This window comes from Salvelinus namaycush, chromosome 22 (assembly GCF_016432855.1).
Source record: "Salvelinus namaycush isolate Seneca chromosome 22, SaNama_1.0, whole genome shotgun sequence".
NCBI lineage: Eukaryota > Metazoa > Chordata > Actinopteri > Salmoniformes > Salmonidae > Salvelinus > Salvelinus namaycush.
The window spans coordinates 10,676,156-10,693,906 of record NC_052328.1 but is presented as its reverse complement, the minus strand read 5'-3'; the positions used below and the strand labels follow the sequence as shown (position 1 = coordinate 10,693,906).

Genomic DNA, 17,751 nt, shown 5'->3' with positions numbered 1-17,751 from the left:
CTATTTTCAAAGGATAAAGCGAAGCACATTAACAACTTCATAGTTAAGAACACTATAACAATTTGGCAGAAAATGAAACGTATTCTACAAGAACCAATATCACTCCCTAAAAACACAACCCTATGGAACAATCCTTGGATAGCTTTTCAGAATTCACAGATAAATTGGTCCACATGGAAAACTAAAGGCATAGAGTACTTGGTAATAGGAAATACATGTATTTCCATGACAGAATTTTAAAAAGCAGTTCTGGAGGAACCAATGTATATTTTCACATGCATTGCAAGTTTCATATGAAGAAATGTCTATTTGAAATATTTTGGACGTCAGAGCAATCTTAAGGAATTCCTATTTGAGTCAGAAAAGGATATTCATATGACAGGTAAGATATACAAAACCTTGCAGAGAGCCTATCCAACTGACAACTATTGGAACCAAGACTTAGAAATAACTGATATTGGCACACGATGGAGGGAATGTTGGAACATAACTAACGTAGCATAACATAAATACAGTTAACAAAAATGTACGATTAATCCAGTATAAACGAATGTATAGAATGTATTACACGAGACAATTTTTTTTTTTTTTTTACAGCAGTCATGTCTTAAGTGTAAAACTAACAATGACTCAATAATCCATGCCTTCTGGGAATGCTTTAAAGTCCAAACGTCATGGTCGGAGTTAGAAAGTTGGCTGTCAGAAGTATTACAATGTAAATGTACTTTTAATCCATCTGTCTGCGTATTTATTTCAAGACATGGCAAATGAGGGTGCAGAGATACCCGACGGGTTGGAGAACACTTTTCTCGTCAATCATCATAAAGAACGTATAGTTACTGCAAATCAAACAATCCTCCATTGTTAACACAATGGAAAGGGAAAGTGCTTTATTGTCTAAATGTTGAAAGTGCGTGGGCGACGGAGAGAAACAAAATGGTGCTATTTGAGGCCATGTGGCAGAGAGTGACTTTCACCTCATCCCGTTATTTCTATTTTCTCATCCATCTATTTTCTGTACTTCCCTGTATATGATCTGAACGATGAATTGTATGACATGTCTGTGCTTTAAAATCTGTATATTAATTTAGGGGATATGTACATTGCATTTCACCAGATTTTACCCTCATCCCCATATTTCTCATCCCCTTATATCCTAATAAATTACCAGAATGATGAAGTGGGTATTTTGAAAACTCTAAAATGTTCAACATCCTCTCCATCAATCTGTAATCCATTCCCCTGATTTTCTGTGCTATTCATATTTATTTGACTGACTGTGTGGGTTTTTCTTTTGGCAGCACAATCCGCATCAGTCGGAAGGGATGGCACATGCTCCTCAACTTCTGTTTCCACACGGCTCTGACCTTCACTGTGTTTGCCGGAGGCATCAATCGAATCAAATACCCCATCATCTGCCAAGCAGTAAGTGCACTGCCTTTTCATTTCCGCCCTCTCAAAGCTCTCCGGTGGAAATGATTATGAATGTCTATTGAGGTGCTCTGAGTGCACAGTGCAGTACGTATAGCTCTCTCTCTCTCTCTCTCTCTCTCTCTCTCTCTCTCTCTCTCTCTCTCTCTCTCTCTCTCTCTCTCTCTCTCTCTCTCTCTCTCTCTCTCTCTCTCTCTCTCTCTCTCTCTCTCTCTCTCTCTCTCTCTCTCTCTCTCTCTCTCTCTCCACAGTGTTAGACAGTACAGTACAGTCCATCCAGCTTAATTTGCCTACCCTACAGTAGATGAATGAATGCTTTATCTAGCTAGCTGTCTTCCTGTGTGTTTCCTATTGACATATTGGCTGGCAGTACATATCCTGTGATGAAAGCCGGGTTGCCTGTCCCTCCAGGGGTTTCCCGACACGGCCCCCAGGGGCTTTTTACCCAGCAGTTTGTTGTCCTTATGAGGGTGTTGTTTTGCCGTCGTCTCAAGGGGAGTAGGAGTATGGCTGCCGTTACTGATGTTGCCTACCGCTTGGCTCTCTCTTCCTCCGTAGGTGGCACCTCTGTCTCTTAGCCTGAGGCTGTGAACGAGAATGAGAATGAGAAATACACAGAGAGAGAGAGAGAGAGAGAGAGAGAAAGGGAAAGAGAACGAGAGAGCGAGTGAGGGAGAGAGAAAGGTGAAGAGAGAGCGAGACACAGGCACCAGTAAGCGCTGCGGGACGTGGCTGGTTACGAGGCCTGTATGCCGGTGTGGGTTAGCTAACGGGTCACAGGAGTGCTTTCTTTCCTGCTGGGAGCATTAACGCTTAGCTCTGAGATGTTAGAAAATAGAAGAGATCAGGGGAGATCTGTCAATGTGAGAGGATCCTGCCACACGTACTGTTTTTAGGGCAGAGCCTGGAGGCATCGAGGGGAAGGATAGCGTTGGGGTGGCTAATTGGGGGTGCATGTCAAGACCTGAGGTGTATCCTGAGTCCTTACTTAAAGATAAAGCAGCTGGTTGGAGACATCAGGTAAGAGATGTTTCATCTTTTAAATAGAGATGCTTACCTCTTAGTCAATCATTGGCTTAACTGATACTGTTGGGGAGTTTTGATTTCAGGGTTAGCGATAGACTCAATCTTGTCTTGACAATATAAGGAGTAAGACAACCAGACTCGGGTATGCATGCCCATTGTTGTTTTGGGGAGATTGATAGGAAGACGTTACGACGATGGGTAATGTGGAGTTAAAACGTCCGCGTTTGCGATGGACTCAATCGTGTCTTGACAAAATAAGGAGCATGAAGACCAGGCACATGGCTACATTTTGAGAGATTGACAGCTAGATGATACTGTAGGTTTTAAAGAGAGTTTGATACGTCCGGTTGAACACGTCATCTTGCCTCTGCGATCTCTCCTCAGCACGGGGGCATTTAGCTAGCTTTTCTCTCTTTCTACCTTTCAGTTGAGCTTTCGAAGGGTTCAAACTCATCCTCTATTTCTATCGACAAGGCTCTTCTGTTCTGTTCAGAACCAAGTCCGTCAGTGCACCCGGGACACCCGGGCTGCTGCCTCGTCCTCCTGTCACCAACAGTTTAGACATCTTCTTGTTGTAAAACACAATGAGTCCACCTCAGTGTGGAGCTAGACACATCGATCACTGTAGCTCACTGTAGCTCATGGAAGCCAACAGTGCCTGGCATGCCTTGGCTGCCTGTCAGGAGGCTCGGCTCGACAGAGAGACGGCTAGCTAGGCTAGGCGCCTCCGGTTCATGCCGCGCCCGTCAAGCGAGCGTCGACGACTACATTGTGACACAGTTCAGCCGGTGTCGCGGCATGAAACTCCACCCCCCTATCGACCCACCTGCTCCCCCGCTGCGTAATGGCACATGATTAAGGCCCAATTAGAATATTCCCCGTCAGATCTTCCGTCCACATGGACGCATTAGCAACATGTGTTCTGAGTGACATGCAGACATCTTGCCGAGATGCCACAGCTTGAGAGATGCCCGTATAAAGCATAGGAAATCTTGATTGTACTCACACATGTGTAGATATTACCCCTCTCTCAATGTCATTATCACCGCAGGTGTGTTCTGCACAGTGTCTCTGGTGCTCCTTACCACTGGCTATTTATCTGATTGAATCACGTTGCCTAATGTAGAAGCACTGCATTTTTAATGCGTAACTCGGCATTGCTGTGGGATTATTTGGGCCCGGTTTGTCTCCCCTCCTCTCAATGGGTTTGAGGCTGTTCCCCTGTTCCCAGCAGTGGGGACAGTGTCTGGGATGATTACATGGCTGATTGCTAGAGGAGCTGGTAGTAAGGACATGTGTGATCACAAACACCTCTCCACCCTCCGCCCTGCCTGCAGATGGATCCCGCTCAGGCCCAGCATGGTGCCACCTCCCCGGGGGAGCTGTTACACACCACCCCCTCTGACAGGCAAACTTCAAGGAGCTCTGGAACCGTCTCTGGCAGCCTCTCTCGGCACTTCAAGCACTTGCAAACCCCCTTCCTCTGCAAACCTCCCCCCATCTCTCGCTCTCTCTCTCCCTCTACAGCTCCTTCTCCTCTCTCGTTTCCTTCCTCCAACCCACTCCTCACTGTCACTTTGCATTCTCTAATGTTAGTGATCTCTTACTTTTAAGCCACACTGCGACAGTAATACTGACCCTAAACCAGACTCACTCAATTATACTCCACACTGACAGACCCAATCATTCGTCTGTGATTCAAACATACCACACTTTCATACCACTCCTTGTGACAGTGACATACAGTAGCTAAAGACTATACTACTGCAAAGTTATACTGGGTCACTCTCCCTCCCTCCCCTGACCATTCCACCCTGTGTGCATCAGTCTACTCTGTGTGTGTGTGTGTGTGTGTGTGTGTGTGTGTGTGTGTGTGTGTGTGTGTGTGTGTGTGTGTGTGTGTGTGTGTGTGTGTGTGTGTGTGTGTGTGTGTCTTTGTGTGTGTGTCTTTGTGTGTGTGTCTTTGTGTGTGTGTGTGTGTGTGTGTGTGTGTCAGTGGAGGCTCCGCAGAGGAGGAAGGGGAGGACCAATTCAATTCAATTCAATTCAATTCAAGGGGCTTTATTGGCATGGGAAACATGTGTTAACATTGCCAAAGCAAGTGAGGTAGATAATACACAAAAGTGAAATAAACAATACAAATTAACAGTAAACATTACACATACAGAAGTTTCAAAACAAGAAAGACATTACAAATGTCATATTATATATATATACAGTGTTGTAACAATGTACAAATGGTTAAAGCACACAAGTTAAAATAAATAAGCATAAATATGGGTTGTATTTACAATGGTGTTTGTTCTTCACTGGTTGCCCTTTTCTTGTGGCAACAGGTCACAAATCTTGCTGCTGTGATGGCACACTGTGGAATTTCACCCAGTAGATATGGGAGTTTATCAAAATTGGATTTGTTTTCAAATTCTTTGTGGATCTGTGTAATCTGAGGGAAATATGTCTCTCTAATATGGTCATACATTGGGCAGGAGGTTAGGAAGTGCAGCTCAGTTTCCACCTCATTTTGTGGGCAGTGAGCACATAGCCTGTCTTCTCTTGAGAGCCATGTCTGCCTACGGCGGCCTTTCTCAATAGCAAGGCTATGCTCACTGAGTCTGTACATAGTCAAAGCTTTCCTTAAGTTTGGGTCAGTCACAGTGGTCAGGTATTCTGCCACTGTGTACTCTCTGTTTAGGGCCAAATAGCATTCTAGTTTGCTCTGTTTTTTTGTTAATTCTTTCCAATGTGTCAAGTAATTATCTTTTTGTTTTCTCATGATTTGGTTGGGTCTAATTGTGCTGTTGTCCTGGGGCACTGTGGGGTGTGTTTGTGTTTGTGAACAGAGCCCTAGGACCAGCTTGCTTAGGGGACTCTTCTCCAGGTTCATCTCTCTGTAGGTGATGGCTTTGTTATGGAAGGTTTGGGAATCGCTTCCTTTTAGGTGGTTGTAGAATTTAACGGCTCTTTTCTGGATTTTGATAATTAGTGGGTATCGGCCTAATTCTGCTCTGCATGCATTATTTGGTGTTCTACGTTGTACACGGAGGATATTTTTGCAGAATTCTGCATGCAGAGTCTCAATTTGGTGTTTGTCCCATTTTGTGAAATCTTGGTTGGTGAGCGGACCCCAGACCTCACAACCATAAAGGGCAATGGGCTCTATGACTGATTCAAGTATTTTTAGCCAGATCCTAATTGGTATGTTGAAATTTATGTTCCTTTTGATGGCATAGAATGCCCTTCTTGCCTTGTCTCTCAGATCGTTCACAGCTCTGTGGAAGCTACCTGTGGTGCTGATGTTTAGGCCGAGGTATGTATAGTTTTTTGTGTGCTCTAGGGCAACGGTGTCTAGATGGAATTTGTGGTCCTGGCGACTGGACCTTTTTTGGAACACCATTATTTTGGTCTTACTGAGATTTACTGTCAGGGCCCAGGTCTGACAGAATCTGTGCAGAAGATCTAGGTGCTGTTGTAGGCCCTCCTTGGTTGGTGACAGAAGCACCAGATCATCAGCAAACAGTAGACATTTGACTTCGGATTCTAGTAGGGTGAGACCGGGTGCTGCAGACTGTTCTAATGCTCGCGCCAATTCATTGATATATATGTTGAAGAGGGTGGGGCTTAAGCTGCATCCCTGTCTCACCCCACGACCCTGTGAGAAGAAATGTGTGTGTCTTTTGCCAATTTTAACCGCACACTTGTTGTTTGTGTACATGGATTTTATAATGTCGTATGTTTTACCCCCAACACCACTTTCCATCAATTTGTATAGCAGACCCTCATGCCAAATTGAGTCGAAGGCTTTTTTGAAATCAACAAAGCATGAGAAGACTTTGCCTTTGTTTTGGTTTGTTTGGTTGTCAATTAGGGTGTGTAGGGTGAATACATGGTCTGTTGTACGGTAATTTGGTAAAAAGCCAATTTGACATTTGCTCAGTACATTGTTTTCATTGAGGAAATGTACGAGTCTGCTGTTAATGATAATGCAGAGTATTTTCCCAAGGTTACTGTTGACGCATATTCCACGGTAGTTATTGGGGTCAAATTTGTCTCCACTTTTGTGGATTGGGGTGATCAGTCCTTGGTTCCAAATATTGGGGAAGATGCCAGAGCTAAGGACGATGTTAAAGAGTTTTAATATAGCCAATTGGAATTTGTTGTCTGTATATTTGATCATTTCATTAAGGATACCATCAACACCACAGGCCTTTTTGGGTTGGAGGGTTTTTATTTTGTCCTGTAACTCATTCAAGGTAATTGGAGAATCCAGTGGGTTCTGGTAGTCTTTAATAGTTGATTCTAGGATTTGTATTTGATCATGTATATGTTTTTGCTCTTTATTCTTTGTTATAGAGCCAAAAAGATTGGAGAAGTGGTTTACCCATACATCTCCATTTTGGATAGATAATTCTTCGTGTTGTTGTTTGTTTAGTGTTTTCCAATTTTCCCAGAATTGGTTAGAGTCTATGGATTCTTCAATTACATTGAGCTGATTTCTGACGTGCTGTTCCTTCTTTTTCCGTAGTGTATTTCTGTATTGTTTTAGTGATTCACCATAGAGAAGGCGTAGACTCAGGTTTTCCGGGTCTCTATGTTTTTGGTTGGACAGGTTTCTCAATTTATTTCTTAGATTTTTGCATTCTTTATCAAACCATTTGTCATTGTTGTTCATTTTCTTCGGTTTTCTATTTGAGATTTTTAGATTTGATAGGGAAGCTGAGAGGTCAAAAATACTGTTAAGATTTTCTACTGCCAAGTTTACACCTTCACTATTGCAGTGGAACGTTTTACCCAGGAAGTTGTCTAAAAGGGATTGAATTTGCTGTTGCCTAATTGTTTTTTGGTAGGTTTCCAAACTGCATTCCTTCCATCTATAGCATTTCTTAATGTTACTCAGTTCCTTTGGCTTTGATGCCTCATGATTGAGTATTGCTCTGTTCAAGTAGACTGTGATTTTGCTGTGGTCTGATAGGGGTGTCAGTGGGCTGACTGTGAACGCTCTGAGAGACTCTGGGTTGAGGTCAGTGATAAAGTAGTCTACAGTGCTACTGCCAAGAGATGAGCTATAGGTGTACCTACCATAGGAGTCCCCTCGAAGCCTACCATTGACTATGTACATACCCAGCGTGCGACAGAGCTGCAGGAGTTGTGACCCGTTTTTGTTGGTTATGTTGTCATAGTTGTGCCTAGGTGGGCATATGGGGGAGGGAATGCTGTCACCTCCAGGTAGGTGTTTGTCCCCCTGTGTGCTGAGGGTGTCAGGTTCCTGTCCAGTTCTGGCATTTAGGTCGCCACAGACTAATACATGTCCCTGGGCCTGGAAATGATTGATTTCCCCCTCCAGGATGGAGAAGCTGTCTTCATTAAAGTATGGGGATTCTAGTGGGGGGATATAGGTAGCACACAGGAGGACATTTTTCTCTGTTAAGATAATTTCCTTTTGAATTTCTAGCCAAATGTAAAATGTTCCTGTTTTGATTAATTTAATGGAGTGAGTTAGGTCTGCTCTATACCAAATTAGCATTCCCCCTGAGTCCCTTCCCTGTTTCACACCTGGTAGTTTGGTGGATGGGACTACCAGCTCTCTGTAACCTAGAGGGCAACCAGTGGGTCCGTCTCCTCTATACCATGTTTCTTGCAGGATGACAATGTCTGCATTACCGATTTCTTTGGTGAAGTCCGGGTTCCTGCTCTTTAGGCCAAAGGCAGATGACCTCAGACCTTGGATATTCCAGGATGATATAGTGAAGGCTTTTTGTTCCATAAAGTGTCCAATGTTGTTGGTCGGGGTTTGGCCTCAGGCCAGTAAGTGTGAGCAGAGCCTGCTGAGCATCTGGTACATGCCGTTGGCTTGGGCGAGTGTAAGAGTGGGGGTTGGGCCTGTTTGCCCGCTCACTACCTGGGCGTATGTGTGACTTCCATGTTGATGCCCTCTTTGCGGGGGTGGGGTGCATGGGGTGGGCAGGAGTGGCATGGGTCTGATCTGAGGGGGCCTAAATTGGGTGTGGGCATGGTTGATGTGGGGGGGGTGTGTAGGTCCAGGGGGGGGTCCTGGAGGTCTTGGAGGGTGTCTCGCTGGTCTGGGTGGGGTGTCTATTGATCTGTTGCTCCTGTGTGAAGTGTTGGGGCTTCGTTTGAGAGCGATGTCCTTTAGAGTCCGGGCAAAGGTGGGCACTGCTGCCTTGTAGAGGTGGACCTGGTCATAGAGGCTGTTCAAGTCCAGGGTGGAGTGGTGGGCCAGAAAAACATTTGGTTTTGAGGCACAGTCACGGGAAATGCTTGCGTTTACCCGCTGTATTGTAGCAGGGTGGAAGTCTTTTCGTGGTAGCAGGGTGGAGATGACCACTTGTGCGTTGGGGAAAGTAGAAGAAGCTTTTTCAATCACTCCCTTCAGTGCTGTGGCCACCCTTTCCTGCTGTGCTCTCAGGTCGTTTGTGCCTGTGTGTATTATTATGTGGCTAGGTGAGCCTAGTTTGTCCTCAGACAGAAGGTCTAGGGCGCGCTGGGTGTTTGGACACCAGAGTTTAGACACACTGTGTTTGGGAAAAAGTTTATTTTCTTCTATATATTTCCCATTTGAGTCCATAAGAAGGACAATCTGTGTCTTGTGTTTGTCCTCAGTGGGTGTGGGGGGGTTGTCAGGAGGGCTATCAGGGTGGCTGACAGGGGGGGTGCTCAGAGGGGGTGAGAGCTGCTGGGCTTGGGGTTTTTCTTTTGTCTGTTCTGTTGTGATGTCGTTTCTATGGTCAGGGTCTGGTGTGGACTGTTCTGCTGTGGTGTCGAGACTTTTGTCGGGTGCTGAGGTGGGCTGTTCTGCTGGCGTCTCTGTGGGGATGGCCACCTCCCTAGTGGGTTGTTCTCTGTCACATGCCATCCCCCTCAACCTCTCCTCCAGCAGTCTGATCCTCTCCTCCATCCCCTTCTCCCTCTCCTCCTGTAGTCTGATCCTCTCCTCCATCCCCTTCTCCCTCTCCTCCTGTAGTCTGATCCTCTCCTCCATCCCCCTCTCCCTCTCCTCCTGTAGTCTGATCCTCTCCTCTAGTGCTCTGTTCTTCTCCTGCTTCTGCTCTTTCTCCTGTTGATGTTGTCTCACCACTGTCCATAGTGCAGATATGTCTTTCTCCACCTCCAGCTCTCCAGGTCTGGTTAAGGGGGTGTTGTTGTGCTGGACTGTTGTCTGGGTCTGTGCTGACTGGAGTGTGATCACCTGCTGTTCCAGCTCCACCTGCCTTACCTCCAGCTGGGTGAATTTATCCTTCATTTCAATGAGGGAGAAGTACTCTGTACTGGGAGGTTGACTGTCTGCTGAGGGTTGCTCGTCTGTGGGGTTATATGGTGAAGAGGTTTGGTCTGACCCACTTGGGGTGGGGGTATCTTTATCAAGGGAGAGCTTCTCCTGCTGGGCTAATTCTTTGATTAGGTGAAAGTCCAGCTGAAACTGTTTGTGGTTGCCCTGTACCAATACTGTTCCAGACTTATAGAGATTTATATTAGCTGACTCCTCGTCCTCATTGTCAAGAATCCTGAGTTTCCACCCCTCGTTAACCCCCCCTCTCTTAACAGAGGGGTAGTGTGCTAATATAGCACTGTGCCATGCCTGGGGATGGTTTGTGTGGAAGATAAGGTTGCTGATGTTCCCATTTTTGTAATAGTCAGCAAAAAGTGTCTCTTGATTTTCCATAAGGAGCTTCATTTTGTGATCTTTTCTTGTCTTGTCATTTTTTTACATGCACAGGGTACTGTATTTTAATTACCTCTGAACAGCAGGAGGGAGCTTCTAAGGCCTCTCCATTTGGTTGGGGTAGACTATTCGACTCTCCTGCCATTGTTGGGCTAATGGGCTTTGACACCTCTCACTTGACACTTAAGTGCTAGTTGAAGCTGTATCAAGCTTGGCAGAATTATATTACTATTCAGTCCTTATAAAGTAGTGTCATGTATTTTTCTTCTTGGCTTTTGGAAATCAAATATAGTTTCAGACTAAACATTACTCACTCAGTTCCAGGTTGGGTGGTGTTCTCAGGTTTCTGTTGTTTTCCAGAGGATTTGCTGAATATAATAATTAATCCTTGGTAGATGTGAACCTTCCAGGTGATTCCGTAAATCCGTCCAAAATCAGGTTGTAGGTTTTGAGTTTTGATTTGAAGTGAAGGTTATGTTGTAGAGGGTAGCATCCTGTATGGGTTCCTGACAAAAAATCCAAGTTTATCTAACTCTAAATTTATCTTTTTTAAAGAAAATGCTGAAAAATGCAGGAGCTCATCTGATCGTGACCCACCTCTCTCTGTCTCTCTCTGTCTCTGGACCATCCTACTCAGTGAATTTCATAAAAATAAATATAGTGAAACATTAAACGTATCTATTTATATGTGATCTGAATGTTATCCAGTTATATATTCACGTCACCAAATAACTGATTAAAACACATCGTTTTTTGTATGTGTGTGTGTGTGTGTGTACGAGAGATTGATTTGATCCCTTTTGAGTTTTCTGTAGCTGATATTGCTTGTCGTGAATGTGCTGCTCATATCTTCTTGAGGTCAAGGACTAGTTCAGTGTGTGGCAATACGACTCACCCCCTGAATAACTTTTTACTTGGGTTCCATTTCATCCTACATTAGTGGTTGTTTGTCCAGTCAGCCAGCGTTCCTTTCAGTCCAAAGGATGTGGGTTACAGCTACACTCTTAGAAAAAAAGGTGCTATCTAGAACCTAAAAGGGTTATTCAGCTGTCCCCATAGGAGAACCCGTTTTGGTTCCAGGTAGAACCCTTTTGGGTTGAATGTAGAACCCTTTTCACAGAGTGTAATCATTGATTGGTTGAATCACAGACCACCACCTACTCACTGGGAGCTTCTTCCACCGTTAACCAGTCTCAAGGTTATTTCAAATCAGTGTCATATCTGACTCCTGTATGGTTCCTTCAGTCCCTGTAGAGTTGGTTAAGCCTAGCAGACTGGAGCGAGTTATTTGATTGGATGCCTCTTAGTTTTGGGCCCTCTGAGCGAACTGAGGAGTGTGTTTGTGGAAAGAAGACACAATGCATTTCTAATTCTGTCTTTCCTCTATTCTTGCTCTCTTTCTCCCTCGTAGCTGTCTTTCTGTCTCCTGATAAAGCCTTAAAACAATGGCAGATTCCCATTCAAGCATAATTCATGAATATTAGAACAAGAGAGGATGGGATACAATGTCTGTCAGCATTGTAGACGTGACTGACATTTATATTGTGGTTTATTGTTGACGGCTCAAGGTTACTGTCCTGAGTCCTCTAATGTTATTGATGGCGGATGTGGGTGCGTGTGTGTGCGCGCGTACATGTGCGCGCGTGCTTGCGTGCACTAATGAAAAGGTCACAGTCTTCTGCTCCCGCTGCAATTGATCTTGATGTTAGTGACGTTGTGAATAGCGACTTTGATGACATGCTTGTTGTGTCTGGAAAAGAACTCTCTGTGAGTCAACTGGGTGTGAAGAAGTGGACGTGAGAGGGACATGAAGAATGTGAAGACGAGAGCGGGACATGACGCGAGGATACATACAGCGAGTGACCCATGTCTGTCTGTGTCCCCTGGTGCAGGTTGGCATGGTGCTACACTACTCGTCCCTCTCCACCACGCTGTGGCTGGGGGTGATAGCCCGGAACATTTACAAACAGGTGACCAAAAAGCCCCTGCAGCCCCAGGACGGTGACCCGCCTGCCAACACCAAACAGCCCATGCTAAAGTAAGCGCAATCCCCCCCTCTGTGTGTGTGCTCGTGAGTGTGTGCACACGTGAGTATGCATGCCTCCGTGTCTAATCGTGCATCTGTGTGTGCATTTGAATTGTATGTAGCTGATCGTGCTTGTTGTGAATGTGCTGTTGTGAATCTTTTTTTTTTAGGTCAAGGACTGGTTCAGTGCACAATTCTATGCTTTCTTATTTCATTTCTCTCCCTACCATACTGTATGCCTTGTGTGGCCTAGAGATGCTTGTAGAAATCGGTACACAATAGCATTGGCCTGCTCTCCTGTTAGTACTTATTACATCGTCATTCGCACTAAATCCAAGCCCTGGTATCCTGCTTCTCTGTTTTTATAGGCTGTGGATGTGTACCTTTTGTTCTTAACCTTTCTGTAATGTACTGTTTCTGAAACGCTGTCAGCTACAGAGAGAAAGATCATTGGGCTTGTAGTTTAGTAGGTTCCTTGAAAGAGAGGATATTGTAAGGAAGTCATGCTTGGTGGATTCTGTATAAACCTTAGTCGTGTGTGTCTGTTTTCTTCTACTCTAAAAGCACGATTACCATGGGTTTCACTTGGGAGAGTTATCGGATCATTTATCAAAAGAAGCATACATAGCGAGATTACATTCCTCACACTCCAAGCCCGATATTGTAATATTACTGTATACAGATTGGCTCTTCAATAGCTAGTGCTTCTCTTACACTTACTCTTGTCAAGAAATTACATTTTGAACTTGAGTCACTCTCTGCTGTCAGGGAACAACTTTTAGTTTGAATAATTTGACTCACATAATTTGGAATTTACTCAGATAAATACCCTAGATTGCTGGGAGCCAATCAAACACATTTCAGAAAAGGGACCTATTCAATTTTAGAGACCCATATTAGTGCGGGAGAGGTGACGCTCAACGAGCTGCCTGCTGCTTAGCAAATAGCTTTAAGCAGGGAGGTACAGTGCCTTCAGAAAGTATACCCCACAATGACAAGGTGAAAACGTGTTTTTCGAAATTGTCAACTGTGGGACCTTATATAGACAGGTGTGTGTCTTTCTAAATCGTTTCCAAAATATTGAATTGGCCAGAGGTGGACTCCAATCAAGCGACATCTCAAGGATGACCGAAGGAAATTGGATGCACCCGAGCTCAATTTGAAGTGTCATAGCAAAGGGGTGTGAATACTCACAGTAGCAGTCAAAAGTTTGGAAACACCTACTCATTCAAGGGTCTTTCTTTATTTTTACTATTTTCTACATTGTAGAATAATAGCGAAGACATCAAAACGATGAAATAACACATTTGGAATCATGTAGTAACCAAAAAAAAGTGTTAAACAAATCTAAATATATTTTATATTTTAGATTCTTTAAAGTAACCACCCTTTGCCTTGATGACAGCTATGCACACTCTTGGCATTCTCTCAACAAGTTTCACCTGGAATACTTTTCCAATCGTCTTGAAGGAGTTCCCACATATGCTGAGCACTTGTTGGCTTCTTTTCCTTCCCTCTGCGGTCCATCTCATCCCAAACCATCACAATTGGGTTGAGGTTGAGTGATTGTGGAGGCCAGGTCATCTGATGCAGCACTCTGTCACTCTTCTCTCCATAAACAGCCTGAAGGTGTGTTGGGTCATTGTCCTGTTAAAAAACAAATGATAGTCCCACTAAGCGCAAACCAGATGGGATGGCGTATTGCTGCAGAATGCTGTGGTATCCATGCTGGTTAAGTGTGTCTTGAATTCTAAATAAATCACAACAATGTCACCAGCAAAGCACCATCACACCTCCTCCTCCATGCTTCACGGTTGGAACCACACACGCGGAGATCATCCGTTCACCTACTCTGCGTCTCACAAAGACACGGCGGTTGGAACCAAAAATCTCCACATTTGGACTCAAGCAAGTCTCTTCTTATTATTGGTGTCCTTTAGTAGTGGTTTCTTTGCAGAAATTCGACCATGAAGGCCTGATTCACAGTCTCCCCTGAACAGTTGATGTTGAGATGTGTCTGTCACTTGAACTCTGTGAATAATTTATTTGGGCTGCAATCTGAGGCTGGTAACTCTAATGAACTTATCCTCTGCAGCAGAGGTAACTCTGGGTCTTCCTTTCCTGTGGCGGTCCTCAAGAGAGCCAGTTTCATCATAGCGCATGATGGTTTTTGCGACTGCACTTCAAAGTTCTTGAAATGTTCCGTATTGACTGACCTTCATGTCTTAAAATAATGATAGACTGCCATTTCTCTTTGCTTATTTGAGCTGTTTTTGCCATAATATGGACTTGGTCTCTTACGAAATAGGGCTATCTTCTGTAAATGACCCCTACCTTGTCACAACACAACTGATTGGCTCAAATGCATTAAGACGGAAAGAAATTCCACAAATTAACTTTTTACAAGGCACACCTGTTAATTGAAATGCATTCGAGGTGATGGGTGAGAAAACCCCCCCAATTTAATCCATTTTGAATTCAGACTGTAGCACAACAAAATGTGGAATAAGTCAAGGGGTATGAATCATTTCTGAAGGCACTGTAGGGATGGAGAAGATACCTGCTGACGTCTGTCCAGGGAGCATGTTGTTATTAATATCATCATAGGCATCGTCATGGTCATTATCACCTTTATGATAATTACTCAGGAACTTGTCATCAATATTACCTTAGAAAATGAAGGCGAGGCCACGGTGGAAATTTTATTTCACAGGGACTTGTTGGTTCATTGGTAGGATAACAAATCACAGTGACTGTGCGAGGCTGGTTTGCAAACTGACATGTTAAACATTTGACAGTCATATATTTATTTATATTATAAACTCAACTATAGGGAGAGAGTCTGAGAGTCTGTGCCAAGTAGTAGGTTGCTGGTGCATTAGAGTAAAAACTATAACGGTACTCATACTCACCCTCCCTGTTTTTGCCACTTTTTGAGTCTAAGTACCTATTGAAGACGCCCGCTCTCTCTCGCCTTTGTGCTAGACAGAGGGAGTTGTTTGGTTTCCATGGTGATAAATGGGTTTGGTTTGTGTGTTGGTTGAGTCCTCTAGCTGAGACTGCTTTGCTGGGAGAGAGTGGGGGAGGGAAGAGCGATAGAGGAGAGAAAGAAGAGGAAATAGTGTCTGTCCTGCTGAAGAAGAATGAGGAGACTTAAACAATTACCTGTTACCATAGTGCCCACCCAAGGCTCTAGTTACCTCAATGACCTGTGAGCCTGCATTGAATATCAGCTTTTAGGGATATTGAAACAACACAAATGTCGCTGAGTTAAAGAAGAATTCCAAAAATTCCTCCACAGCGATGTGAGAGACTGATCAACAGCCACAGGAAGCATGTGCTTGCACTCATTGCAGCTAAAGGTGACACAACCAGTTATTGTGTGTAAGAGGGCAATTACTTTTTCACACAGGGGAATTGAGTGTTGCATAACATTGTTAATTAAATAAATCAAATAATGATTTTTAAAAATATATATATTTGTAAACTCAGATTCCCTTTATCAATCAAGTTTATTTTATTTTATATAGCCCTTCGTACATCAGCTAATATCTCGAAGTGCTGTACAGAAACCCAGCCTAAAACCCCAAACAGCAAGCAATGCAGGTGTAGAAGCACGTAATATTATCTAATATTAGGTTTTGGTTGAAGATCTTTTCGGCATCAAAAGTTTTAAGAGTAGCAGCAGCTGCACTTTGATAAGTAACCAAGAACATATGAAAAAGGTTGACTGAATACTTTTCTTCCTCCTGCTTAGAGAAAGGCGTGATCTGTTTCTGTAGAAAAAGCCAACTTTAAATCTTAGCTTCTTAACCAGCTCATCTATATATTTTTTTAACCGTCAAATCCACATCAATCCAAATGCCTAAGTATTTATATGCGGGACACGTTCGATTGGAGAACCATCTAATGAGTGAACATGTAGTTCATCTGTAACATTCTGTATTTTGTTTTTCCCGTATTAAGTTTTAAATCAGCGAGGGATTCCTGCATAGCTATAAAATCGGACTGTAGTTTTCACACAGCCAGATCAACAGTCAGGGCAATAGTATACGTAATAGTATCATCCGCATATAGATGAAGTTACCATTTTTAACAGATTGACCAATGGTGTTTATATAAATAGTGAAGAGAACAGGTCCCAAAATGGACCCCTGTGGTACAGCTTTATGCACTTCAAGAAATTCTGACTTAAACTTGGTTCTTTGGGGACATTCTAGTCTCTGATATTAATATTGAGGGTTATAATACGTTCAGAGCTGACAGAGGGTAGAGGTGGTGAAGTGGCCATTCTTATAGATATTTATCTGTCTTTATTGAAATCCATTTCCCTTGCCCAAAAATCTGAGCTACTATCTTTAAGCCTTTGTCTGGGGGAAAATGTATCCATAACTATTATAGGGGTCGGAGTTAACTGTTATAGGGGTCGGAGTTAACTCGTTTGTCGTCTTCTTTTACTCAATCAGTAGTTATTATCCTGGGTGACCTAAATTATGATTGGGAAATGTAGGCTTCAGACAATCTAAAAGACATGAGTAATGATCTAAACCTAACACAGCTGGTGACTAAGCCTATATGGCCCAACCCTAAAGATCCTTCAAGGTCAACTCTGAATGATCTTATTCTAACGAATACACAATAAAAATATGTTTCTACTAATGTGTCCGCCCAAGATATTAGTGACCATTGCCCAGTTGTTTGTGTTAGAGATGTAAGAATACAAAAATCGAAGCCTTGTGTCATCCCAAAGAGGAACTTTAAAAACTATAGTGAACAGGCTCTTTTACATGGTCTTTATTTCAGTGACCTTGATTGTATTTCTTTCTGCAGATGTCTTCAATACTATTGTGAATAATCATGCTCCCTTCAAAAAACGAAGGGTTAAAGGTAGGTCGAATGCCTGGTACACTACGGAATTATCAGAAGTAATTCATAAAAGAGATAATGCTTGGGTTAAGGCTAGGAACACAGGCATAGGCCCGGTACTGGCAAGCTTTTAAGCAATTGAGGAATCATTGTGTAAGACAAACTAGAAAGGCTAAATCTGATTATTATGTAACCAGTCTTTCGGATTGTAATGGGAACCCGGCTAAATTCTGGAAAATTGTCAAATCCCCGAAGGGTTCTACTTCCGCCTTTCTGCCACAACAAATTAATTCAGACACTGGCCTCAATAAGGGGAAAAATGCCATCGTTGATGCATTTAATTACCATTTTATTTTAGCGGGCTGTCTCTTTGAAATAACTTTTAAGCCTATTCACAATGATACTGGTCTGGATGCTGATCGCGGACACTTGCTGAATGATCAGGAAATTTGTATTACGTTATTGACAGATAAATAAGTCCTGGATGCTTTGCTAGCAATAGACAACAAGAAATACACAGGGACTGACCAATTGGATCCTGGTCTGCTTAAGTGTGCAGTGCCCATCACTGTTGGCTCAATACCCCACATTTTGTATTTAACATTGTTATCAGGAAAAGTATGGAAATCAGCTCTTGTACTGCCAATCCATAAGGGCGGGGGTAGTAGTGATCTTAATCATTATCACCCCATTTCAAGGCTTTCTTGTCTAGCTAAGCTTCTTG

The 17,751-nt window shown here is 43.4% G+C and overlaps 1 protein-coding gene across 1 annotated transcript in view; it reads left to right on the top strand.

Annotated features, from left to right (window-relative positions):
* Positions 1 to 17,751, top strand: part of LOC120017391 (adhesion G protein-coupled receptor A1-like) — a 65,423-nt gene that overhangs the window by 25,733 nt on the left and 21,939 nt on the right. The window contains exons 4-5 of the mRNA XM_038960141.1: positions 1,302 to 1,425; positions 12,028 to 12,173. Of these exons, the coding sequence (XP_038816069.1) occupies positions 1,302 to 1,425; positions 12,028 to 12,173 (270 nt within the window). The remainder of the gene's footprint in view (positions 1 to 1,301; positions 1,426 to 12,027; positions 12,174 to 17,751) is intronic.